The 24,982-nt window shown below is 45.1% G+C and overlaps 9 protein-coding genes across 9 annotated transcripts in view; 3 read left to right on the top strand and 6 right to left on the bottom strand.

The window, feature by feature from the left end:
• BDV38DRAFT_217009 (WD40 repeat domain-containing protein) overlaps positions 1–783 on the top strand; it is a 1,195-nt gene extending 412 nt beyond the window's left edge. Inside the window, exon 2 of the mRNA XM_032052728.1 lies at positions 11–783. Within this exon, the coding sequence (XP_031908238.1) occupies positions 11–708 (698 nt within the window). The 3' untranslated portion in view covers positions 709–783. The remainder of the gene's footprint in view (positions 1–10) is intronic.
• Positions 784–2,413: 1,630 nt separating this feature from the next.
• Positions 2,414–3,775, bottom strand: BDV38DRAFT_262122 (uncharacterized protein). Its single transcript, XM_032056070.1, has one exon. The coding sequence runs from the start codon at positions 3,731–3,733 to the stop codon at positions 2,420–2,422; it is 1,314 nt and encodes a 437-aa protein (XP_031908237.1). The 5' UTR covers positions 3,734–3,775; the 3' UTR covers positions 2,414–2,419.
• A 627-nt stretch (positions 3,776–4,402) lies between these two features.
• Positions 4,403–4,989, bottom strand: BDV38DRAFT_262121 (uncharacterized protein). Its single transcript, XM_032056069.1, has one exon. The coding sequence runs from the start codon at positions 4,926–4,928 to the stop codon at positions 4,542–4,544; it is 387 nt and encodes a 128-aa protein (XP_031908236.1). The 5' UTR covers positions 4,929–4,989; the 3' UTR covers positions 4,403–4,541.
• Positions 4,990–8,799: 3,810 nt separating this feature from the next.
• Positions 8,800–9,350, bottom strand: BDV38DRAFT_288016 (uncharacterized protein; the record flags this gene model as incomplete). The annotated part of the gene is made up of 2 exons (XM_032060973.1): positions 8,800–9,084; positions 9,135–9,350. 2 exons carry the CDS (start codon positions 9,348–9,350, stop codon positions 8,800–8,802), a joined length of 501 nt encoding a protein of 166 aa, XP_031908235.1.
• A 1,336-nt stretch (positions 9,351–10,686) lies between these two features.
• On the bottom strand, positions 10,687–11,487 carry BDV38DRAFT_275358 (uncharacterized protein; the record flags this gene model as incomplete). The annotated part of the gene is made up of 1 exon (XM_032058011.1): positions 10,687–11,487. One exon carries the CDS (start codon positions 11,485–11,487, stop codon positions 10,687–10,689), a length of 801 nt encoding a protein of 266 aa, XP_031908234.1.
• A 1,624-nt stretch (positions 11,488–13,111) lies between these two features.
• BDV38DRAFT_275357 (ankyrin repeat domain-containing protein) lies at positions 13,112–14,239 on the top strand (the record flags this gene model as incomplete). Its single annotated transcript, XM_032058010.1, has 2 exons — positions 13,112–13,186; positions 13,796–14,239. 2 exons carry the CDS (start codon positions 13,112–13,114, stop codon positions 14,237–14,239), a joined length of 519 nt encoding a protein of 172 aa, XP_031908233.1.
• Positions 14,240–16,934: 2,695 nt separating this feature from the next.
• On the bottom strand, positions 16,935–18,452 carry BDV38DRAFT_297156 (uncharacterized protein; the record flags this gene model as incomplete). Its single annotated transcript, XM_032063076.1, has 1 exon — positions 16,935–18,452. The coding sequence occupies one exon, from the start codon at positions 18,450–18,452 to the stop codon at positions 16,935–16,937; it is 1,518 nt and encodes a 505-aa protein (XP_031908232.1).
• A 670-nt stretch (positions 18,453–19,122) lies between these two features.
• BDV38DRAFT_297155 (uncharacterized protein) lies at positions 19,123–19,614 on the bottom strand (the record flags this gene model as incomplete). The annotated part of the gene is made up of 1 exon (XM_032063075.1): positions 19,123–19,614. The coding sequence occupies one exon, from the start codon at positions 19,612–19,614 to the stop codon at positions 19,123–19,125; it is 492 nt and encodes a 163-aa protein (XP_031908231.1).
• Positions 19,615–21,881: 2,267 nt separating this feature from the next.
• On the top strand, positions 21,882–23,107 carry BDV38DRAFT_297154 (J domain-containing protein; the record flags this gene model as incomplete). Its single annotated transcript, XM_032063074.1, has 3 exons — positions 21,882–22,221; positions 22,643–22,773; positions 22,826–23,107. The coding sequence occupies 3 exons, from the start codon at positions 21,882–21,884 to the stop codon at positions 23,105–23,107; spliced, it is 753 nt and encodes a 250-aa protein (XP_031908230.1).
• Between the last annotated feature and the right edge of the window lie 1,875 nt (positions 23,108–24,982).

The raw sequence follows: 24,982 nt of genomic DNA, 5'->3' as shown, positions 1-24,982 counted from the left end.
GTTCTATCAGTGGCCTTCTCCCCTGACGGGCAGACGATAGCTTCCGGCTCGTGGGACAAGACCATCAAGCTCTGGGATACCAAGACCGGCATGGAGCTGCAGGCGCTCGAGGGCCATTCCAATTGGATTTCTTCAGTGGCCTTCTCCCCTGATAGGCAGACGATAGCTTCCGGCTCAGTCGACAAGACCATCAAGCTATGGGATACCAAGACCGGCATGGAGCTGCAGACGCTCGAGGGCCATTCCGATATGGTTCTATCAGTGGCTTTCTCCCCTGACAGGCAGACGATAGCTTCCGGCTCAGGCGATAACACTATCAAGCTCTGGGATGCCAAGACCGGTACGGAGCTGCAGACACTCAAGGGCCATTCCGCGTCGGTTGGATCAGTGGCCTTCTACCCCGACGGGCAGACTCTGGCCTCCGGCTCAGGCGACAACACCATCAAGCTATGGGATGCCGAGACCGGTACGGAGCTGCAGACACTCAAGGGCCATTCCTTGTCGGTCAGTTCAGTTATGAACGAACCCAATTTCAATTCCCATTCTCAGATATCTTTATCGAATGCTTGGGTCGCCCTAGGAGGTGAGAATCTACTTTGGCTTCCTGCTGAGTATCGGCATTTTGCTTGCCATGCTGTGAAGGACGCCACACTTGCTCTCGGGTATATGAATGGTCGCGTTTCTATTATAGGATTCCATACGCCGTAGGTTGAAGTTCTTTACATTCAACTTAGGTCTCTTATTTTCTAATATCTTTGGAAAAGAAGGGTCTTAGATAGCTGATGCTTATATACAATATAAGTAGTCTCTAGCGATATCTAGATAATTCCATAAATATAGTCAGTTTGCCATTCAATATTAATCCAGATGTTTCCATACGGAGAAAAATATAGCTATATTACCTATAGGGACGGGCGGGTCTGCATAATAGGATTCCACTCGTAGATTAGAATCACTTGAGTCTCTTATTTTCTGATCTCTTTGTAATAAAAGGGCCTGGGATAGCTCAGATTTATATACAATTTTCGCCTTTGTAAATAGGACCTATCCAGTGATTTCTATATAATTCTGTAAATATGGCCAACTTGCCACTTACTCTTATTCCAGATGGTTCCAAGTCAAGGGATAAAAGCCGAAATTACTGGGCTATATGTTTTATGTAATATTACATGTCAGTACAGGACGCGGCACTGGTCAGGAGAATCATTATTCCATTCCATTCCAAATACGGTTAACCTAGCTTGGTTTCACACTAGGGTTACTGAAACAATCAAATAGTGTAAGTGGTGACACCGGTATCCGGACACTCTGTACAACATGACTTTGTCTGTTTACTTCCTCTTCATCTTCAATAAGGATAGCGGAATCTGCCCACCGTAGTTAGTATTTTAATTTTACACTAGATTAAATCAGACATTTCTTACCGCGGCTATTACCGGCTCGAGGAATATACAAAGCACCTGGAGTCGCCAATCTATCTCTTGAGATACTGGACCTGGTAGCGGAATAACATGGGTTGTCATGATGCGAAGGTAGCACTATCGGCGACTGGGAGACTCGAGCCCCTGGACATTATAGGAGATGGTTAGCTGGAATTGGAGATTTGTATATAATCACCTACTCGAAAGCCGTTCCACGTCCGATGAGTAAAGTTCTCGGATCACCATATGGTATAACACTGTCACGTGTTCTCTCATTCAGGGTAGATGTAAGTTAACTAGATGTTGTTGAGTAGAGATTATGATCATGAAAGCTTCCTAAGAGGGAGCTTATGATACTTTATAAACGCGAATATAGAGATAGAAAGTAGTAGCTATTTATAAAGTATACAGTACTAGAATTAACTTTTATACTCTACATTCTTACACGACCAGAACTTTATTTAAACTATTAATTTAGAATTCTATTTTATGACTGGCTTAGGTTCTTTGCAAAGAATTTCTGATAAAAAAAAGAATAATTTCTTTCTAGCCAATCCGTATATCGCTGTATAGTAAATAGAACAGTCGGAATATATATATCTTGATCTTATTTCTTCCATCACTATTTATATTAGTTGTTCTATTTTGGGGTTAATCTGTGGAATATATAGTATGTAGTATCTTAGTGAGTGGAAAGGGGAGCTTTTTCATCTGCTTGATCTTATCCTTTTCTATCTCAGCTAGCTACTACCAATTCCTCGGCGTTGTGGGCCCCCGCTTACCGGCCCCGGAAGAACCCATATTCCTGGGCCCTAAGGCCAGACGGAAGCCCTCACCAACATAGTATACTTTATCCTAAGCTTTTCTTACTCTGTTAAGCGTTCATTATTCTTGCGGTGACTAGGTATGTGCTTATAAACTGTTATTATCTAATAGAGGATCACTCCACATATTATGACAAGAAGACGACTAAGGTACATAGAGTCAGGCTCACGTATTTAGCAATCACACTCTGGTGGTGTTAGTCGACGTGAAGCACCCAGTTGCCTTACAGGTGTTCCAATCGCCGTATAACCTGGGGGTCCGGGAGGTACATCCTTGTATATTGGGGGCACCTCTTTATCCCAGCTAATGCCGAGTCCGCTGCGCTCAGAGATGCGCAAACCTGAACACATACGAAGCACAATAGCAGGGCCCGACGCTGCAGCTATCCAGGTATTGCGCTCCGCAGCAATCAACTCAATGATAAGACTGTGTTTGACCTCCAATCCTTTACTATCCGCGACATCACACACCGATTCACGAGTGTAGTCGATACTCGCTTCAAACTGCAACCTAATCTCATCACTCCCTAAATCTAACTTGTACCTCGATCCGTTACTCTCCTTATTGCGTCCAATAACTCGTGTGTTTTTGTGAATAACACCCTCCGCTTGAGACTTCGACGCATGCTTAGAGCAGGGATGAGATACTATTTTCACATGCTCTTTGATGTGCCATTTGACATTTTGTATGTATAAATGGTTTCGGTTAGGCTTCTTGTTATCCACGACCCCGATCAGCGCCACTCGGACAGGAAAACTACCCATAGGGTGCACTACTGACGGCACAATAACATGACTGGTCAGATTCGTCCGCGGAAACGTGTAGAGTAAAGATGTCTCATTTCCCGGGGGAAGGGTGCGTTTGATGTGCAAAGGCATATTGGATGAATAGCTTCTACCAACGATGTCTTCCGCCTGGGCCGAAAGTACATACGCAATGCCACCTAAGGGAGTGTTGCAGAAAGCGGGCAGCTGACCAGGGAACAGATAGCTAAAAGGAAATTCATGATGACCTAATGTGAGGTGCATTGGTCTCGTTATGAAGTTCCAATTTGACAGCTCTTCAATTCGAGTCGCACAGCGAGGACATCCCTTTACGACCGGTTTCACAGTTGTCAAATGAATTGCCAACGTCAGCTTGAGTTTGATAATCTTAATTGGTATCGTGTGTTCCCCAATGGTAAATCGTAACCTGCCCGAGAAAAGAGCGCCCATTGAGTTTGTCGGGTCCCCATGGTATATAAGTGGTGGTGATTCAATGATGATACTTAATTTGGCCGTTTCACTCGGTCTAGCGTTCCTGAGATGCCCTTTCGAACAGGTATGTATTCCCTCACTCTGACGGAACTCTTCCTGATAGGCTGTGCGAAGCTGAACGACGTGACGGAGGGCGAGGTGTATGTAGTATTTCCCGAGCCACACTTTTTTCGTGTCTAAGCCTGCAGATGGCTTTCCCGACATCATAGTATCAACTGTGTTGATGTTCATTGAGACTATTGACGAAATGTTGATTAAAGAGCAGAATAGCACAAGGTATAAGATAGTGTTATTGAAATAATAACAGGATAGAATTTTGTTATTTAGTAATCCAGAGTGAGGTGCAAATCGAAGTCTTAGTAAGTTGTAGAAGAGATCCGTCTCCTTATATATTAACGCAGATTTAACGAACCACTGAAAGTAAATAAAGCTAATTTGTAGAGCATGACTAAGCTTAGTCTTTAATAGAGTTATCTTTATTGTCTATGGAATAGTCTGCTGAGTGGTCCCACTAGCAGAGCAATATTTACATAAAATATTAGATTACTTTTATAGTATCTTAAATTTTAACAAGGGCTGAGGACATACACTCACTGGTGAAGCATAATTCACAGATCTACTTTGGTTAATAACTATATATACATCTCCTCTCAAGGCCAGACGAGTTTGGAGTAAATTATAAGGTAGTTAGTTATAAGTAAGTTTCTAACAATAGCTTCTAGAGCTACTGATTGTTTAATTAGCGATAGTGGTAAAAATTATAATATGACTCCTAGCCAAACAAAATAAGGGAATTTGAAGTACGGTATAGGTTATAAGATGTGCGCAGTAGCTTAAAACTATAGAGCGCACTCAGAGTATTAAGATACCCCTAAGTACAAGGCTACCTTCTAGTAGAGTAACGTATATAGACCAGAGTGTATCCAGCTTACTATACGGTGAGCTGTGAAAGAGCTTCTTTCAGTTTTAAATATAGAAAGTATGGATAAACTTCGCAGTTTACTGTACAAAGCGATGACAAAGGAACGAGATAAGCACGTCAGTCTAAGCAGACCAAACCAGTGTCACGAGAAAGGCGAGCAGAACAAGATACATGAAGCTTGAGCTTTCCGCTGCCTGTCATAACTCTGACATACTCTGCCCAGGTGCAACATATTTTCCATTCCTGGTTTTTCCATACCTCTAGGGTCTCTGCAGTCGTTTGGCAGGCTAACAGGAGGATTCGACTTAGCTGTAGCTCCTGAGAAAGCCCGTGATGGCAGTATTTGCATAATGTATATATCGCAACCCGACGTTTCGCGGCGGTGATGTAAGAGAAGGTTCCCTCCACAGCTGCACCTGGGCCATGAAGAACAAAAATAAGCTCCTGAGTACTTTCCTCGCTTGCTTTGCAGGATACACAGCTCCAGGAAACAGTTCCTATCATACTAGGAGCGAGTAAGTAGTTGTACGTATCTCAGCTTTATTGTCAAGAATCAACCAGTTACCTGCTACCAGAAATCAGGCTCAGATCAGGAACACCGGGACTATACCGTAACTCAATGTGTGAAAAAGAACTAGTACAGGCATGGGTTGTAGCCATAAACTGTTATCACGGGGGATAGCATTAAATAATTGACAAGCGACAGACCAGACTGCAAATAAGCCTGCGCGCCTACGTCATACCCGAAAGTTAATCCACGCTGAGGTGTTACATAAACATGGACCTAAGTACACACGTATGGATAAATACCTTCAATTGTTAAGGAGTTGTTCTATGTGAGGCAAATTTATATAATATGTTAATTACATTCAACGAAACAACTATATGGGGGTCAAGGTCCTGCCTTGAGCACCTCATCCCCAATAAATATACTTTGTGTATAACGCGTAGTACGCTATTCCCTATTTGGGGTAGCGTCCAACACGAAGCAAGTAAGTGCCGCACTCCGTACGGCAGCAAAACAATAATTGCTAATAGAGGGTATTCGCTAATCCAGGCCTGAAGCTGAAGTGACATATTTGACAGAGAATAAGGTGTGATTCTTTTTATATACATATCCCCGTGGCCTAAATACCGGCTGCAGGTCAGTCTATTAGCTGCAGTAGACTAGCATTATTCTATGGTTGACAAAAGGCTCCTTAGTAGAAAAGTTCTAGGACCGACGAGAATTATCTCACGGGTAATGTTAGTCTTTTAATAAAAGACCTTATGTCATATAACCGTAGACTAAGTACATTATATAGAGGTGGAAAATGTAGATTTGTATAGAATTCCTGTGGTCTGGACCTAATTTCCTTTATATTAAACGCTACTTTATCGGCAATTAGCTATTACCAAATCGAGCCGGGCCTAAAACAGAAAGCGGGGTTTATCAATAACGAGTATGAATTTCTATACTGTATAAATAGTAGATTGTTATTATATTATAGATTATCATTCAAAGCAAGATCATCTCTTAAGCTAAGGCACTATTCCATATCTCCACCATCAGGAAGAGCGCAATAAAAAGAAGCAGTGAATTGTTGGTTTGTCCACTGCACAACTGCTGGGAGGTTCGATATTCTATCCCAACATTAAAAATCCCATCATTCCACTGGTGTAAGCTTATCTCTGTCCCTACATATTTCTCGTAAGCTCTTACTTGCGCCGTTAGGTGAGCAATGAGAAGGAGGCGTTGAATACCAGAGGAGCTTTCCCTATGTGTGGCCCACCATAGTGCACTGTGTCCTGAGTTATCGGTCAGATGAACATTGACTGCAGGATTCCGGAGGATGTGCTCTACAACTTCTGTATGGCCCCCACGCGCAGCAAGGAGAAGTGCAGTTTCACCTCGCCAATTCTGGAAGTTGATTCGGGATCCCGTTCTCTGAAGTAAGAGTATTGCAATTTCACAATAACCCTCCTTAATAGCAATCATCAGTGGTGTTTGTATTAGCTTCCACCTTTTCCATCGCCCACTTCCATAGCTTGGCGGCCGCTGAGCTGGTGAGTCATTATTTAGCAGGAGGTCTTTCCTGGTAAGAAGTAGTTTTACCATTGAGATATCTCCATTATAGACAGCTATCCTGAGTGGTGAATATCCGAACCTATCCAGCGAATTTGGATCTAGGTCCTCTCGCCGTAAAAGCGCACGGGTAATAGCTATATTTCCGGCCTGCACGGCATGATGAAGAGATGTTGTCTGATCGAGGCCGATTGCGTTGACATTGATATTATCTTTATGTAATAAGCACTGAGCCACGCATGGGTGCATTCGGAATGTTGCCCACCAAAGCGGTGTCTGGCCATGTTCATCTTTAGCGTTGATATCAACTCTAGGATTGTTAAGAAGGAGTTGAACCACAGATAGTCGGCCTTGTATAGCAGCCTCATGCAGCGCCGTCCATCCGTCATAATCAGTTATACACGGATTGGTATTCTGATGGTGAAGCAACTGTTTGACATCCTCATAGCGTCCTATACTTGCAGCCAGGGCCAAGGGTGTTCTTCCCCCCTCATCCTGTACATTGGTATCCAACCCACTGGATAGAAGAAGCTCGAGTATGTCACTCCGACCGACAAGCACCGCTGTGAATAGCGGGTTAGGCCCAAGCCTTGAGCCAACATCAGATGTCCCGGGCGACGGACGAACGCCTGGATGTTCCAAAAGCAACCTGATCATGGCCATATGCTCCAGCGAAATTGCCCTCTGGAGCGGTGAGCTATGACTCCCATTCATCATATGCGCTGTAGCTCCTCTGTCCAGTAGTTGTTGCGCTGTATCTACACTGCGGAATCCAACGGCGTACCAGAGTGGTGATAAGGAAAAGCTATCGTAGACATTCACCTCAATATCTGGATGCCTGAGAAGAATGTTCACGGAAGAATAAAAACCTCTCTGTGCAGCGTCAAGGAGTGGAGTACAGCCCTTGGAGTCCCTGTGAGTGACATCAGTCCTGGTATCGGTAAGAAGAATCTCCACTATACGACTCCTGTCGTGCTGCACGGCATGGAATAATGGTGTTCGAGTATGTTTGTCTACCGTATTGATATCGGCGCGACCATCGGAGAGAAAGCATTGAATGACATCACTGTGCCCATGCAAGACAGCTACTGCAAGGGGTGTCCACCCACTCATGATATCGGGGCAATTAACCAGCAGTCCATTTTCTCGAAGAAGTCGCGAGACAGTGATAGAATGGCTGTTAGCTGCCGCACAATAGAGGGCTGTCTGGCCTAAAGGGTTGGTCGCGTTGAGCTGGGTATTTGGGTTCTGGAGAAGTAGCTCCATCACGAGTTGGGACCCGAACCTGGCTGCGATTATTAACGGAGTATCTCCTTCAGACACAACATCTGCCGTGGCCCCAGGCGTCTGAAGGAGGATCTGTGCCGTCCGGAGTTTGTCATATTGTGCTGCCCAGAACAGAGCTGAGCTGCCTTGCTCTTTAATATTGAACGAATAGAGAGCACCCATAACAATCGAGGACATGTTTTTGTTAATCAAGGAAAACGATAAAAGATCTTTGGCGGTGCAAAGTTTGTTGGTAATACATAAAATCATCTCTGGAGGTAGCTCTGCGAGATTCATCTGCACACCAAAATTTCTTGAACCCATTTCCTGTGCCGGATTGAGTGATTATATAGTGAAACAGTATACAAGAGAAGGTTTGAAATAGCAAGAGGGCAGGATAATAGCATGCTGTTATAAAGTAAAGATCTATAACAAGGGAATACTTTAGGAAATCTGGAAAAGAGTATCCATTCCTGCGTATAATGCTTAACTTTGTAGGCTCTCAGTGTAATATGATAAGCGTTTTATGTACTGCATGCAGTTTGATATACTTTTAACTTACAGTGATTTTCTTATGACAAGTTGTATTTATCAAGAGAATGTGAATTATTATGCCATAGAGACATGTAAAATGGTGTAAGATTCAAATTATATTAACATCAGTGTATAGGTTCACATATCATGCTACTTTCGTACCTGGCAATACTCATCAATCGAGCAGCTAGCAAGACAACGCTACGGATATAGATAATATAGATACCATTTAATCTTTCTAGCACCAAAGCATCTATCACGAGATGCCTTAAATATAATAGTCCCGTATATTTTAGTATTCTGGTGTTTGTGATATCTATGACCGGTTCTACAAAAGGTAATTCTCTGTTTGATACGCAGAGTTTGTATATTGTATCAAGGAAGCTATATTGCTTACACTGTTTTAGATTCTTCTTATCGAGTATAATATAATAAGAAGAAGTATACTGAAATGAATTGAGTGGTCACTTTTCAAGCTAGACATACTGTCGCATATCCGTATGATGTAATTCAAGTTCTTGCTTCAGTAGCCCCATCGTGAACATCCTGCGACAAACATGGCCCAGTAGTGTTGGAACAAAATTGGATGTCGACTGGCAGAGTTGGTATCTCTTCAAGTTGGCTAGGAATTCCTAAAGGATCATTGGTCTGATCAAATGGGAAAGGTCCGGTGGGAAAATTAAGAAGCCCATACGACATAGTTTGGCTGTCTGTAGCCGATGATACCTCAACACCAGGCTGTGATGCACCAAAGCTCTGTGGAGTCAACAGCTTGGCAGACGGGAACAGGCGCCTCTATATCATGGTCAAACACTGCAGTAATATTTGTTGAGGTTTGAACGTACAATCTGAGTAAACGACGGCGGAAACCGCTTATCCAGGGTATTCCTGTACTCAGTGACCCTTCCATCACGGTCTTGAATAAACATATACACCTTGGCGCCGGAGAGAAGACCGTAGTCATGTAGGCCTTGAACGGTACGTTCTTTCCGTCGTTTCAAACGTTCTCGGGAGTTCTTGGTCCTCCGGCGTTCCTGATCCTTTTCTCGCTTAGTAGCCATGATAGTAGGCTGTTTTCCTCAGCAACAGCTTTAAGGGGTGAGTACCCTTTTGTATGATCTCTACACCGCACTTTTCTAGGTTTACCTTCCTCGGGAGTAGAATCAAAACTAAAGCGCTGCTAAAAGTGCGGCCTAATCAATACTTCTATCCAATAACCTTGGAGCAGTAAAGAAGGATCAACACGCCGCCCTGGATCTTTAGTTATATTGTATATATAATACCGGTAGTACATTGGAAATTGATATACAGTATACTATTGAATGGCCCTCTTACTCAAGAACAAGGGCGGGTGTCCAATATTCTCAGGAAGCTGTATTTATTTTTAAAAGATATAACTGGGCATTAGTATGAGACCTAAAGTGACGCGGACTGATGACTGGCTAAGGTAGAGATATAACCGTATACGTAAGTTGGACGTTAGACCTTCTATGTCTGTGAGGGCCCTGCTGAGTCTCTATATCTATTGATAACTCTGTTTCTACTTTAGCAACCTGGATTATATACTGAAGTAGCTATTAGTCTTACTGATCCCCCAATAGAGTAAATACTCAACCGAGCTGCATTATTTCTATATCTGTAAAAAGGTCTCTGTAGAAGCGCAAGTCCTATATCGGCACCTTCATAACATCTTGGCTGGAGATTTTGACTGGGAAGTAGTTTCACTGTACGTTCACTGTTTAGACCAGGATAGTATTCAAGAAAGTATTAAGATCAGCCCCGCATAGTATCTCCAAGATAAGAAAAAAACGTCACATCCATTTGCTAAGTAAGAATAGTACATGGGGGTAATTCATTGACACCTTTGTCAACAGAGCTTAAACCTTGTAGAAATAAGCACGGCCCGTTGAGTAGCTACCGTCGCACACCCATGCAGCCTGGCTAATTGGGTGGGTCTGTTCCCTATAGAAGGCATAGTACTAGCGTATCACCCGTGATAGATATTCTCATATTATACTGAATTATGATTGCAGTCGCATATACCAAGGCAATGGGCCTCAGGCTGATGCTACATCCAACGCACCAGGGGCCAGAGTATGAACATACATACTAAAGAACAAAGCCTGTCTAGTTATATATAGACTTGATGTATATGTAGTGACGGCTTCTTTGTATCGAAAATATATTGTTGCTTAACTGCGAGTCTGGGCATTGAGGACTAAGCGCAAAACTTTGACAAGGTCAAGGGTCCCATCACACTTGATATAACTACAGGATATTGTTGCCTTTGGAATGAAATAGTGAATCTCAATAATTAAATAAGCCTTCTAGATGTCTTGCCTGATTTTGGATTGAACAGCATAATACATGATGCGCCGAGGTACATTCAACCCTAACTTAGCAGTAGGGACCCATCATCCAATTCTGCATCATCCCTTCACCATAACCCAAGATTGTAGACTGATCTGTAGATACTGGAGTATTTGCGCTCGCTGTATTCCTTCCATTGCTCCCCGCCAATGAGATGACTGGCCACCCACCACTATCCATCCCATCGAAACCTGTACTGTTCGGATAGTATGGCTCGATCATAGAAGGTGCTAAGGCAAGTTCCTCGCCTGGTGTTTGATCTCCCTGGGATGGCCGATTTCCCTCAGCCATGATCGTGTGGCCGAACCCAGTATCTACGCCAAAGGCAGCGGAAGTATCCAAGGCTAATGAGATGGGAAAGTGTGGAGATAGCTCCTCTCCGTACTCGTTGGCAGCTGATATCGACGGAGGGCAGCAATAGGATTGACTCGGCATATGTCCCTCCGAAATGCTGGGAGGCTGGCCACACCATTCACAGCCTTTGATGCTTAATAGGTCGTGAGAAAAGGGACACTGGATGTACGTCCGAGGGTCTTGTTCTTCCGAATCTCTCCACTGTGGGGTGTAGGCGGCAAGTCCTACTGTTTCTTTCATCGAACTGTATAGAGACGTCGAAACATTCCCGGTAGTCATTTCGGGGGCTGTTAAATAAATCAACTGATGGTCGCTTTGCATAGTGGATAGAACGCTTGACGAATTCGAGGTTAAATCATTGATAGTATGATTCTCAGGGGGGTGCCAGTCGTTGGTATAAGTGCTTAGGCCGTCGGTGTAGATACCCATACCAATAGTTGATGATTCAACATAGCGCATCTCCGTATTGCGCATATTATCAAAACTTGTGGTAGTGGAAGTTGGAAATTTCATGCCTGTAGTACTTTCAACATTGGGTTGACTAGCACAAATATAATCGTGGTAGCGGTCGCCAAAGGCTACACTCGGCGTATCTTGGCATGCACCTGCTTTCCTCCAGGCCAAGCCATTACCATCCCAGGGGGAAGTTCCACATTCAGAATCCATCAACGACTGACAACACTGTTAGAACAAATCACAAAGTGTGTGCGCGCTTTCCGTCGTGAGATTCAAAGTAAATATAATAAAGTTCCACTTACAGTGTTCCTTTGGGAAGACATAACCCACGGGGTTCCATACTCTGGCGATGGACTGGGTTTGAACTATTCCAGAGCGGTTAGGATTTTGAATCCAACTCTCTGGAGCGGGGATGGGGATTCTCACTTCAGGTAGGACATAATCCAACGCCTGCCTGGTACTTGGGTCGAGAGACTTCTCTATTAATTCAGTGGCGGGTTCGTTCGAATCCACTGATCCATTCTGTCCTAACTCAACAAGGTTGTTGGCCATCTGATGATGGCGCTTTCGGAGTTCTCTGCTAGCTGGGTTCTGGGCTTTCTGCTTTCTGCGGGTCACCATGGCGGGGTCACGGTCTTTATTGATAGGTATCCAATGTTCTACCGTACTTAAAAGACTTTCGAGATAGCCTTTAGGAAACGTATGTTCTGGGCTGGGAGATATTTGGTCTATCCAGTTCGCTATCTTTTATTGACTATGTTCCACTAGCCCTATTTATATATACAGCACATGGTGGCCAAGACAAAATCTTGGGATACTATTCAGACAGGGGAACGAAAAAAAGAAGAAAATTGGAATGCTATCTATTCTATGTTTGGGCTCTGACTGGAATCCAATAACGGAATGGAATGCGGATATTATTTCTACTGGCGCTAGAGAGCAGCTAGATCGGGCTTAAATAATGATACTTAAGTGCTTAATGAAGCCCTCATTCTATCAAACAAGAAATACTTTTCCCTGTCAGACCTATATATGTGGTTTCAGCGTTGTTCCTCGTTATCCTTATACACCTTCAATTTTCAGAAACTCGTGCAAGATGTCGCTTCTGGTCCTTCCCATAGAACTCTTACTGTCTATTCTGGACAGCCTGGATAAAGCAAGTGATATTCTTTCTTTGTGCCGCACACATCCCAGTCTATACACACGACTTCTGCGCGCTCTCTATATATTTAATGTCAAATGGCAAGACAGCTCCGCACTACACTGGGCAGCATCTCACGGAAATATAAGACTCGCCTGCATACTGGGCTCCTATGGTGCCAATATCAATTCCCTCATCAAGGGAGTTCCACCGCTCCATCATGCTGTGAGCCGCCAGCAGACTGACCTAATCAAATGGTTCCTTTCCTGGGATCATCTTGATATCAATGTGCAAGACCCCTTTTACAAGACTGCTCTGCATCACGCCGTCCTCAAAAATAACGAAGAGGCAGTAGCTTTGTTACTTCAGAAAGAAAATGTCAACGTGAATAAGCAGGATATAGACGGAATGACCCCACTACATCGAGCTATTCTTCGCGGCAATCTATCGATTATTCAGCAACTTCTAAATTATAGCTCAATTGACCTAGAGCTTCGTGGTATGGATGGTCATTGGGGGATCTGGAATGAATCACCACCGCTGTGTGTTGCCGTCATGCGCGGTAGACTTGACATTGTCCGTCTTCTACTTTCGTTTCCGATCAACGTTAACAACTGCAACAAAGATGGCAAGTCTGCATTACACCTAGCAGTGGATAATGACGACCACAATCTCGTTAAGCTGCTCCTCGACCAGCCGGGTATCGATGTGAACATCCAAGATAATGTTGAAAATAGTGCTCCTCTACATAAAGCTGTCGAACTTGCACATGAGTCCATCGTTAAGCTGTTGCTTGGCCAGCCGGGTATTAACCCGAATATCGGAGATAGCTATGGAGATACTGCTCTACATATAGCTGCCAAATTTGGAGATCCGTCGATCGCTAAGCTTCTTCTCAACAAGCCCGGTTTGGAGATAAATATGAGGGACCATCACGGACAGACTCCCTTGTGGTGGGCCACGAAGAACAATCACTTCTCCCTTGTTAAGCAGCTATTGGCCGAGAGCCATGTGGATGTTAATACTGTGGGTCAGGACGCCTCAACTTCTCTCCACCATGCAGTTAAGAACCGAAGCTCGCATCTAGTAATGCTATTGCTCTGCACGAACGGGATTGATGTGAATATTTCCGACGAGAGTGGGAAGACGCCACTAGAGTGGGCGGTCTATCAAGGTGATATTCAGATGGTCGAAATTCTTCTCTTATCCCCCACCATCAAGATTGAATCGGCACTAGGTACGGCGGCTAAACTTGGCCACATCCGGATCGTTAAACTACTCCTTCGGCGCCAACCCAACGCAGACTTAAACTTCCGTGATGGATCAGGGATGACCGCACTAGCCCAAGCCGCCTTTGCCGGGCATGATAATATTGTCAACTACCTACTCCAGAGACGTCATATCGATGTGAATCTCCACGACTTTGACAGATGCACGCCTCTGTGGTGGGCGGCTAAAAGAGGACACTTGGATATTGTGGTACAATTGGTCAGCGACAGTCGGACAGTGTTTAATAGTAGAATACATCGATGTCCACGAGACGAAGCAAAGTATTGGGGACATTCAGATATTGCTAATCTTTTAACTTATGTTATAGATAAGAAGAATCCATTCGCTCTCTTGAACTAGAGTAAGCCTCTTATCTAGCATAGTTCTCCTCTCCAGTTATAATACAATATAGTGCAAATATTCCTCACCGTAACCGGCCGTCTTCGCCAGATTCCTAATAAAGACTCTGTAGAGGGAGAAGTTATATTCCTGTGGAGAGTTTTTTCCACCGTCTCGTAGGTCAAAAGTGTCTTACTAGACAGACCTTAAAAATCATGGGACTCTGGTTAATGATCTTCTGTTGTTGCTCATATAGAATTTAGCTTATCTTGAAAAACTGGAAACTCATACACGAGCGCAGCTTCAGAATCCTACTGATTTTCAACGGTACGATATGTCCTATTGTATTAATCCTTATAAAGGCCGCTAGAGGAAGGAGTAAACTAATAGCCACCTTTGAAAATTCTCTTACAACTATATTTGGAAGCGCGACTGATAAAAGATAGTCTGGGTTGTGATAAAGGTGATCTCAGCTAGAATTAAAGGCGACCTAAAATCGTAAACTTTTAACAGATGAAATACATCGACAAAGGGACTGCCAAGAGGTGTACTCAATATACCGTATAATGACTATGATAGTAAAAAGGTAGTGCTACAAGTATTTTAAATATACCTTACTATCACTTCATGGGTCTGAGTATCTCTGTATATCTTACCCATCAAGTTGAAGCTTAGCTGCTCATATTAAAAACTATTCCTTTGGAGGTTGATTTTACCATACAGCAATTATGTATTTCCCTACTATTCTAATGGTTATTGCACAATTCAGCATTCTAGCTGTGGTGTCCAGTGCCTTTCCGCTTGAGGATTTAGGCGTTAGTCGTTTAAAATATCTTTTTGAGCGTGGACAACAAGACCGCTTTTGCGCAAGTTAGTATTTCCAATAGAAAGTCCCTTGTTAAAGTATACCAGCTAACTATTAATAGACAAGACCCTCTATAGTGCTATAGCTCAAGTTAAGGCATTTCAACTTGCTCAAAGCTGTGATCTAACGGGGACAACAATGAGCGGGAACAACGGTAAGCCTACTCCCTCCAAGACAAGCCGAAAAACTGATTCTTATGCCGTTATGCAGGAAAGGTATATCCGACAGAATTTAAAAATAGTGAAGGCCTCCATATCCCTCACTGTGCTTGTATCAATGAACCATGCCAGGAGTTTCCAATTCTCCCAGATGGTCGTATGTTTGGAGGTGATGGGAGTAATGACCCAGGCTCTGATCGTATTATCTACAAGATAACGAATAGGGATTCAGCGAGTAAGCTGCCTAGTGATTTTATACTCTGTGGAGTAATAACACAGATTGAAGGCCCCAAAGGTGGCTTTGTTATGTGTCCTAACTCCTTTGAGCACGCTCAAAATTGCGTACACTGATACTTCTTTTGGGGCACCAATACTCAAGCGTATGTTGCTACTACTCTATGTTTTAAATAGTTATAACAAAATTCGCTTATAGATAGGGGTGGTCTTAAATAGTTTAAAAATATACTAGTCTTGCCAGAGCTGTTAGTTGCGGTCTAGTGATAATTAATACACTCTAATATATTTTTAGTGGCTTACTATCACTGGGCCATTGTGTACTACTATTATTATACAGTACTTTATATCTTTTATGGTAGCCTACAAGTAAACTCCGTCCTTTGTTCATCTTTTAGAAAGATATTGTAAGCGTTCTTTCGGTGTACTACTAATCGGTGGTATTCCTGGGGAGAATGGTCAACGGGCTCCAGAATTTGCTTAAGGCAACCGCCGTCTTTATTTACGTCTTAATACTCTGTACTAAGCCATACAAGGTATATATTGGCATAATTATGCCGTTCGACTACCTGAAAATGTCTGGACACTAAGGGGTGTCTTATAGTGTAATTTATAGGTGTAATTTTGGCTGACAGTATATTTATATTTGACGCTATAATCCTCGATATCACGTGGTCTATTAAACCATTCAGAGTCTAGCGTATCACGCGTTATACAGTATATCGCCCTGCCACTAAGAACTTTAGCAGGGCTCGACTTGACGCAGCGTTACTGAGTAAAGCTGCGTGTCTGCACAGTTCTATTCTCACAAAGCGTTGGATGGTGGTCCTCCCTAGGCAACGCGCTGCTATCAACAAAGTGTTGATTCCGGCCTCGAGCGATGCTATTACTACCTGTTATTCATAGCTCTCTAAAAACTTAAAAACGTAAAGAACAAACTATAAATCCCAGTTATCCAATACACCGCCCTGTTGTGCGGTTATCCACGACCGTAAATCAGTTATAAGTCAAACTACAGATTTTCTGGTAGTAGAATTATTATTTTAGAATTTTAGACCTACATTATTATTGTAATAGACTTACAAGGTAATTGTATAATGGGAAAAGCAGACAGATCTGAATAAATTATATAAATCCCGTCATATATACATCGTATCTAAGCGTTGTACCCAGAGAGCACATTTAGGTATGGTATCTAATTACTATATGCAAGCAACTAGCTTAAATAGTAAATATAAATTTTTTACTAGGCATTGCGCATAGATGCGATATCCAGGTATGGTATCAGGTTATAAAGCTCTATAAATAGAGAGACACGGCAGGAGAGACAAGACAGCAGATACAAGACAACAGGTACAAGACAGCATATACAAGACAACAGGTACAAGACAGCAGATACAAGACAGAAGATACAAGATCTTTCTGGACATGTAATAGTCTAGATACCGGAGGCTCCCCCCTAGTTAATACCGGGCATCGGCAGGCCCCTAGGGATAGCTGGGGATTGACACAGTCGTCGTGTCCCAGGCGGAAACAAGAGTAGCACATTCTGCCTGTCCGCCATTGCTGCCGACAAGCTGGATGATATACTCACTGATCTCATCTTTATATCACATAGTGTCATACCCCGCTGTTTGTACCTCTGCACGGTCTGCCTAAATTCCGAGGTACTGCTGGGCTCCGCCGGGTTAACCCGGACGATCGTAGCGACGTTCCAGTGAGAGTGCTCATCGTATACATAGAACACGATGTTGATCTTACCTGTATATGAGTTTCTCAATATATTTTTTCTATGAGTCTGGGCTCTTTGCTCGTTGTCTAGTTGATGTGTATTATTGATAGCCCCTGCTGCTATATTATCATTCGAGACCTCCTCCATGGGCTCACAGTGTAAGTCTCCGCCCTTTTGTGTACATGGCTCTCTAATGGTATTGATTGCCCCTTCGGTATACCCGTTTGGTAACTTTCTCAATTCGGTAGCATACATTGCCATCGTACTGCTCGCCTGTTGATGAGTCGTATTATCAGTTGTCATTTGGTGATGAAAACCCTGTACGGCATGTGATGTGCTCTCTTGGAATTCGGCTTCTTCCCGAGTACATTCTGTATCTGCTCGTGATGGTCTTCGTTCAGCTACCGGCCCTGCAGTAGTATGGTTTTGCGATCTGTTGTGATCGACATCCATTGAAGGTGAGGTATGATTCCAGGTCTCTATGGGTTGCCCAAAGCCAGGGCTATTATTGGACATGTACTGCAAAGGATCCTGGTCAGGGTGGATCTGACTAGGCCGGTTCTCTGGCACAAACAAAGGTGGCGTAGGACAATAAACGGAATTAGCAGCTTGACCAACCGCAGGGTGGGGACCGAAGAACGCGAAATAGACACAATGCCGAACGAAGGCTGTTGTAACTAGGTCTGGAACCGCGGCAGTATGTATATGGTCCAGGAAGAGAAGTGCACGATCTTGTACGAGGGCCTTCAGCGTAGGGTGTCCACTACGACATTTGCGCGGCACCGAGCGGCTGACCCGAGTTGGGGGTACAGTAACAACGCCTTTCGGGCGGACCATGTCGAAACAGTTGATAATATGACCGATGATCGAATCGGCAGTCGCGTCGTCAACGTCAAAGCTTTCCGGATCACGGGCCTGAAGCAGAGCATTTCTCGCGATCAGCCGGTCAGGCGCCTGTCCTATTAGCTCCTGGATCTCGCTTGAATCGAAACCCAACCGATGGGCTAGGTGACCCATGCCAGAAACAACACGCTCGTTCGCGGTGGCACTCCCTGGTCGGGCTAGCCGCTCTTTGCGTTTCGGATCACGGGGCATCTGCGGATAATGGCGCATAGCGTACAGCCACAGCTGCCGGTAAGCAACCTCGAACTGCTCATCGGCGGATATAGCGCGCTCGGAGAAGGTGTATTCCGATGTTTGGATCATGCATATGTTGTTGCTAGATGATGCGTGTAGACCTTTCATCGTGAGCCGCACGGTGGATCGGGTGCGGGTGGAGAGCCGTGTCAAACAGTGGGCCCAGCTTTCAAAGCACTTGAAGTCATCAAAGAAGGTGTGCAGAGATGGAACAATGCCGGTGAATAATTGCAGCCTCGTTAAGATCGCTTCCCGCTCATGCGCGCCCAAATCTGAGAAGATCTGGCCGCTCAGGACCAGCCCTTGCACGGATTCCGCTTCCGCACACGGGGCCATCAGCTGGAGCGTTTCGACTGTCCGCTGGTCGATCTTCGCAATTGAGAGGGGATCGTTGTCGACAAGAGAAAACCAGAAATCCTTCACGTAGTTCAAATAGTGGGCGATTTCCTAGCTCAGGCTGTGTCAGACGGGGGACTTGCGAGGAATTTGCGTAAACCACACCTCATCACATTTAACCGCTAGCACCCGGTGCAGCATACTGATACTCATAGCGGTCCTATTTCCTGGGATTTGAAGAACAGAGTCAAAAGCCTGTTGGAGGCGAGCATTCTTAGCGAGCGCATCTAAACGGCTTTGACAGTTTGGACTCAGCCGTGCCCTCCACCGTAGCTCCCCAATTCGGTTTCCGTCTGCCACATACTGACGGATCTTATGGTAAATCTCCCCATCATTCGGGCGCTGCTCGTTGGAGTGTTCCTCAATTAGAGTAGTCCTCAGATCATCTCCAATATCTATGCATCATGTCGCTGTCAGTTTGTTTCTCACGTACTAGAGTGTGACTGATACCATCCAGGTACAAATCAACTGCCCACCAACGATGGCCCCGCGATAGAACCTTCGAGCCAGCTACAACCCGGTGCCGTCCATGCAGCCCTTGTAGCTGCCCGGGGAGGAATTTTAGGTGGGGCAATTCGGATTCTGCGCTCGTACGCAGCGACTGTGCGGTGACACCTGGCAGTGCGTTCTCAAGAGCCGCGGTGAGATGATCTCGTGAGACGATTGCCGGTATGCGATGGGATATTGTCAAGTTCTGGCATTGCTCCCTATAAAAGATGTCACACAGGCGATCGATATTCCTTTGGTCGAGCTGTCGATGTGGATGTAGATCAAAACTAATCTCATCTAGGTTTACTTTGGCGGTGCCTAGGAATTTAAGATGTCTTTCGGCCGTTATCTGAATTTCTCTCTGTTCAGCCGGGAGAGACTCCATGTCGCCTATGCTGGCTACAGGAAGGGTCACAAGGGAAATAGGAAATAGGAAAAGAAGAGCGCCGACGAGAGAGGGAGGATAGGGCTTCATTACGGCGTAGGGATTGGAGAGTTACTCATACATATATGGTCATAGTTATTGTGCGTTCACCTAAAAGTGGTGTGCTGGTCCCATTCACACATGCGCCGATTTTATTGCGAGGTCCCGTAAGGTCACATAACTTGACTTGACTTCCGAGGGGAGAGATCCTCCTTTCTTATTCCAATAGACAGCCGGGTCGTATTAGCTCCCATTGCCTATTGACCTCAACGATAAGATCTGTTCAATGCAAAGGTTACACTATGTCGGGCCCAATGGGGCACCAATCGTACAAGCAGAGGATGTGCTCTATCTCGCCCAACCTCACCCACCACAGAAGAAACCAGTTCTCGCAGGGCCAGATATTTACAAAAAGCGAATATGCGGCCAGAAGCGGGATCTGGTTCTCCCTGAGACAGTTAAGCTGGGGAAAGCAACCCACCTAGCTTTCATTGTGCGGAAGGAGTCACCGTGGGAGACCTACAGGAAGGTCTATGACTGCAACCTAGATGGCCCTCTTGTAGTAGCGATACCGCGGGTTCACCCCAGTCGGCTTGTGGCAATTAGGTCGATCAGGAGGAAAGACATCAACGAGATACCCCGCTTCTTTGAACGCCTGCAACATCCCTGTATCCACAGTTGTCAACAATGCTTTTTACACCAGGACCTAGCCTTCCTCCTCTACGAGTATATCCCCATCTCGTTGGACCATATCGTTGCTTGCGAGGCCTACCTAAATGAAACGGAGCTTGCTGCGGTTTTAGCACAGGTAAGTCAATACCAATCCCCATTTCACGTCTAGATTCGACAGGAACCTAAATAACAAGTGGAAGGTCCTCGAAGGCCTGCTATATATCTCAAGCCAGCGACTTGAGCATCCAAAACTAGCAACTATTAATATTTTGGCAACGGAGAGGGGAGAGGTCAAAATCGGTCAGCCCAGTCAAGTTCATTCCGGAGGTCAAACCTAAGACTGTTTCACAGGCGCCCTCGACGTATGTGTACCGTTGACCGCACATCAAGCCCCGCATTATTCTCATGCCTTGAAGGCAATCACAGTGGAATTGATGCAGAAATACAACGACAGACATACCGAGATCAAGATAGATAGTACGCAACGGTGGTCCGACAACTCGTTTACAACCAGCTTCCTCTCCTCAATTGCATCAAATGCGTCGATAGAGAGACTGCGAGAGGTGCGTACTTTATACCATGTAATTGTGAAAGGTTTATATATTGATATAGAGCAGCACCCACTGCTAACAGAAACTCGGTGGTGCAAGGGCCATCTAATGGGTTTGGTATCTTTTGCCTTGCGGTCTTCATTCGTATCTTGTTCTTATTCAACGTAGACTGGAACCTTGTACGGCAGTGGTTCTTCTGGATAGGCACTGCCACCGGGTCCGCCTATCTGATGCAAAATAATAAATTCTGTCTCAGTACGAGCGATTCCATGACCTGCAGATTGAAGGGTCCCTCTTAACCCGTTAACTGAATCTTGAGTTCTGTGTGGTCTGATATTCTGTATTGAATCCTTAAGTTCCTCTTTTTTTTTTCACATTCAAAACTTGACATAAAATCACCAGTAATATCATATTAACCGGCTTTTATGTGACATCATTTATATTGATATTATCAAGTTCCCTGCCTACTGTATAGATGCATTTCCACTAAATGGTATCGTAAAAAGACCGCAACCACTGTAGTCGTAGGCTTTGTCTAAGTAGCGCTATCCAAACAATCGTACCCTGCTAGGGCGAGCTCTGGTATACCATCCGTCTCGGAATGGCATACCGTACCATATACAGTGAGACGGCTGGGAAACCTGCAACGGACAGGCTCGACACAGGACACATCCCTACCATATTCCTCAACCTGCTAACATTTTGCTTCTACTGATTTCTTATTTTTGATGCGACCGAGAGCCACACAAGCCAGGAACTAAGACCCAACTCTTGCATCGCCTCTTCCCGTAGGTACCCGTGACATCTTCGGATAGCTCGATGCGAGAATGTCAACGTTCATTAGGGTACCCAACTGTGAGCGTAAGGTATAAGTAAATCATCCCGTACCTTTTTTTTTTGTTTCCTCCCAGAGCGAAATTTGCCTTTCAAGCCCACTTCAAAATCTAGATCAGGCGAGATAGTAAACCTAGGCAAGGTTTTCTATTGTCCTCCTCAACGCAAATAATGGGTAAAAGCGCTAAAAGGAAACGCGAGCGTGAGAAGGCCCTTCTTGAACAAGGGCGGTTGTCCGAGTTAAATGTTGACAGCGATGGAGACGAATTGATGGATCGAGAGAGTGGTGTACAGCACGGTGATAGCACGGAGTCGGAAAGCAGATTTTACACACTAGAACATCGAGCGGAGGCAACAAGGATCCAGCAGCTCGAAGATAAAGACTATTACGGTATACTGGGACTCGAGAATGATTGTACCGCGAAGGACATTCGTAAAGCCTATTTGAAACTAGGCCGCCTGACACATCCAGACCAAAACAAATACGGCGATGCGCAGGTTGCGTTCAAAAGTAAGGCCACAAGTACACCGGCTATCTCTTCATCTCTTATCTACCAGCGTTGAGCTAACCGTCATCTATCCAGAATTGGCGGAGGCCTATGACGTACTCCACAAACCGAAATCACGAGCTGAATATGATTTAATCGGGCTTCAATATAAAAGAAACCGCGCTCGAAACGCGGAGAAGGTGTTCGGCGAGGCATTCGCGAACAGTGCGGCCGGGGACGAGTCAGAAGACGCGTCTGATGATTCAGGCTTAGAGGACAAACACAAACTGCCCGAACCTGACGAGGAAGTGGTGCGGGTCTATAGTGAAGCCACGGAGTTAGTTAATCAGTATCTAGCGTCGCACGACACCTTGCCGCCTGAGTCGGGGGAGAAAGCAATCCTCGAGCTCAATAAGAAGATTAAGAAAATTAACCAAGAATCAGGCCGTCCCGAAGACGAAGGACTAATTAAAGTCCATCTATTGTTCGGATTCGCTTGTAGTTACCGAGAAGCCGCCAAGAAGGGGGGAAATAATCCCGAGGATTTAATCAGAATCCAAAAGCAGTTCGACCAGGTGAAGAAGATATTTTACTATCCGTCGTCGTGGCAATTACCAAATATTCCAGGCGTCACGGCCAACCCTCCAGAAGCAGGGAAGCGAAACTTGGCGGATCAGGAGGCCGCTAAACGAATCATTGGTTATATACCGAGCAGCGGATTTTGCGGACCCTCGTTTATCGTGGAAAACCCAAGTCTTCCTACCGGTATGCTCATTGAGCAATATGGCGACATCAATGGCGACATGGCTAGAGCATACCTCGCTCTGCCAGAGGCGGAGAAAAAAGATGTGCGTGGTTCACAGGAGCGGTATAGCAAGGCCGATCGCACCAAATATGATCGGATTTTAGGCTGGTGTAATGTATTATCTTCTAAATGGAATCCAGATACTCGCGGGTGCCTTCCGAAGTCCTATGGTCTCATTCGCTTTAAGGACGGCAGAACCGATATTCTTAGCCGGACCGCCCTCAGAAAAGTTCTCGGTGTCAGAATTGCGGATGCCGAGGTCAGTCGATTCTACCGGGAGCTAGGTATAACTCCCCCATGGGCCGCTATGCCAAGATTCCAGGCGCTCCCTGGACCACAGAGGGCCCTCATAGAGGGCGCGTATTCCAATACATTGCGGAGCCAGGGCCCGGATAAGGCAAATCGGAGTGGTATTACACGGCGAGAGTTCTATGGCAAAACATCTGAGGACACGATCAGGACACTGGTCGAACGGAATCAACAGCAACAACAGCAGATAGAGGAACTGACCAAGTCTATCACAGAGATACTGAAACGGATGAAGGTGTGATACAGCTGTGGGTTTGTTGTTCTTGTATTACTCGCTAAGCTAAGGACGATTTTACATACCAATGTGCGCTGGGGGTCATGTGACTATTTAGGCGGTCAATCAGGTGATTCATTTATGGAATCATAAATTCCTTGACGTGGGTGAGAGAAAAGTATTATTTATAATGGGTTAGCTTAGTTATATTCTGTACTGAATTTCTTTCCGTTTTCGGTATTATCTTGGTTTGGCAATTGTTCTAAGCTCGATTCATAGTTCAGCTTCCTCGCTTGTCAGACGCTAGTTTCAGGCAGTGGTGGTCCCATCGAGTTTGGAGACTGTCTTTTAGCCGAACAAAAAGAGCCAAGGTGATTTGCAAATTAAAAGTGGTTGACAGATAGATAGATAAAACAAGGCGAAAGTATATCTAGCAAATGATACAGCACCGGTGTTCCCGAGAGAGCGAATCCATATGAACTATACCAGCTATGGCTACAAGCAGAACACAAAGCCCCGTTATCTGAATAACATGCCCAACCAATAAGGGAAGTGAAGCAGTAAGGAACGGAAACAAAAGTAACAGCATCGTGGCTGACTGACATAGGCACTCCGTCATGGTGAGAATTGCAGGAAAGGCAATGTAAACTATTCAAGAGCTGGGGAGAGGAATAGCTTTGGCTGACTTGTCCACCTACAATGACCGGAGCCCGCACAGACATTCTATGCTGGAAACCAGTTCAAACATCCTGTGAAGCTCCTGAGTCGGAAATTCATAAGGGCCGGACAACATGGCCGGCGCAGCTATCAGCGACACAGGATATGTATTGAAACTTGCCAACGCAGTATCCGCTGCTACACCGAACTCTCGGAGCATAGAGACACATGCCTTCCACGTTGAAGAACTTCCGACTTCCCCTTCCATGCTCAAGATGTGAAACATCATGAGCATGGAGCTGTGAGCGCAGTATAATCTTGGGGTATGGAAATACGCATTCTCTGTTCGCAATGTGTGCCACAGCCAACGGTGAGAGAGGTACAGCCACACCACACATGAATTTGATACCAGTGAAAGAAGCAAAGGGAAGGCAGCTGGATTGCATGGGCTGTGCAGGCATACCCGGTGAACCCTAGCCAGCAATGTAACCACATCACGTAGGTGCAGCACAGTACTTGACCACAAGGAACCCACATATTGAAGCGCCGCTTCATGAGCAATCCCACTGCACCTCAACTCACCATACCGCTGAATAACTGGGGATCCCGAGTGAAAGTATATGTCACTGGCAGTGATACAGATACAGAGGAATCCATATGCCTGGCGGAGAGAGCTGCTGGGCTCGCATGCTAAACCCGTCCAGGTGGAGGACGTCGGTAGAAAGGCCCTAATATGCATAGCAAGTGCCTTCACAACTGTGATAGTTCTCCCCGTGGGGAGCCCGTCGCCAGGCCCTCG

Source organism: Aspergillus pseudotamarii (assembly GCF_009193445.1).
Source record: "Aspergillus pseudotamarii strain CBS 117625 unplaced genomic scaffold BDV38scaffold_89, whole genome shotgun sequence".
NCBI classification, from domain to species: domain Eukaryota; kingdom Fungi; phylum Ascomycota; class Eurotiomycetes; order Eurotiales; family Aspergillaceae; genus Aspergillus; species Aspergillus pseudotamarii.
This window is presented reverse-complemented; position numbering and strand designations above follow the sequence as displayed.

Bases quoted from the DNA above. Each gene is read 5' to 3' on its own strand.
- BDV38DRAFT_262121 (XM_032056069.1), bottom strand. From the start codon at position 4,928: ATGATAGGAACTGTTTCCTGGAGCTGTGTATCCTGCAAAGCAAGCGAG.
- BDV38DRAFT_262122 (XM_032056070.1), bottom strand. From the start codon at position 3,733: ATGAACATCAACACAGTTGATACTATGATGTCGGGAAAGCCATCTGCA.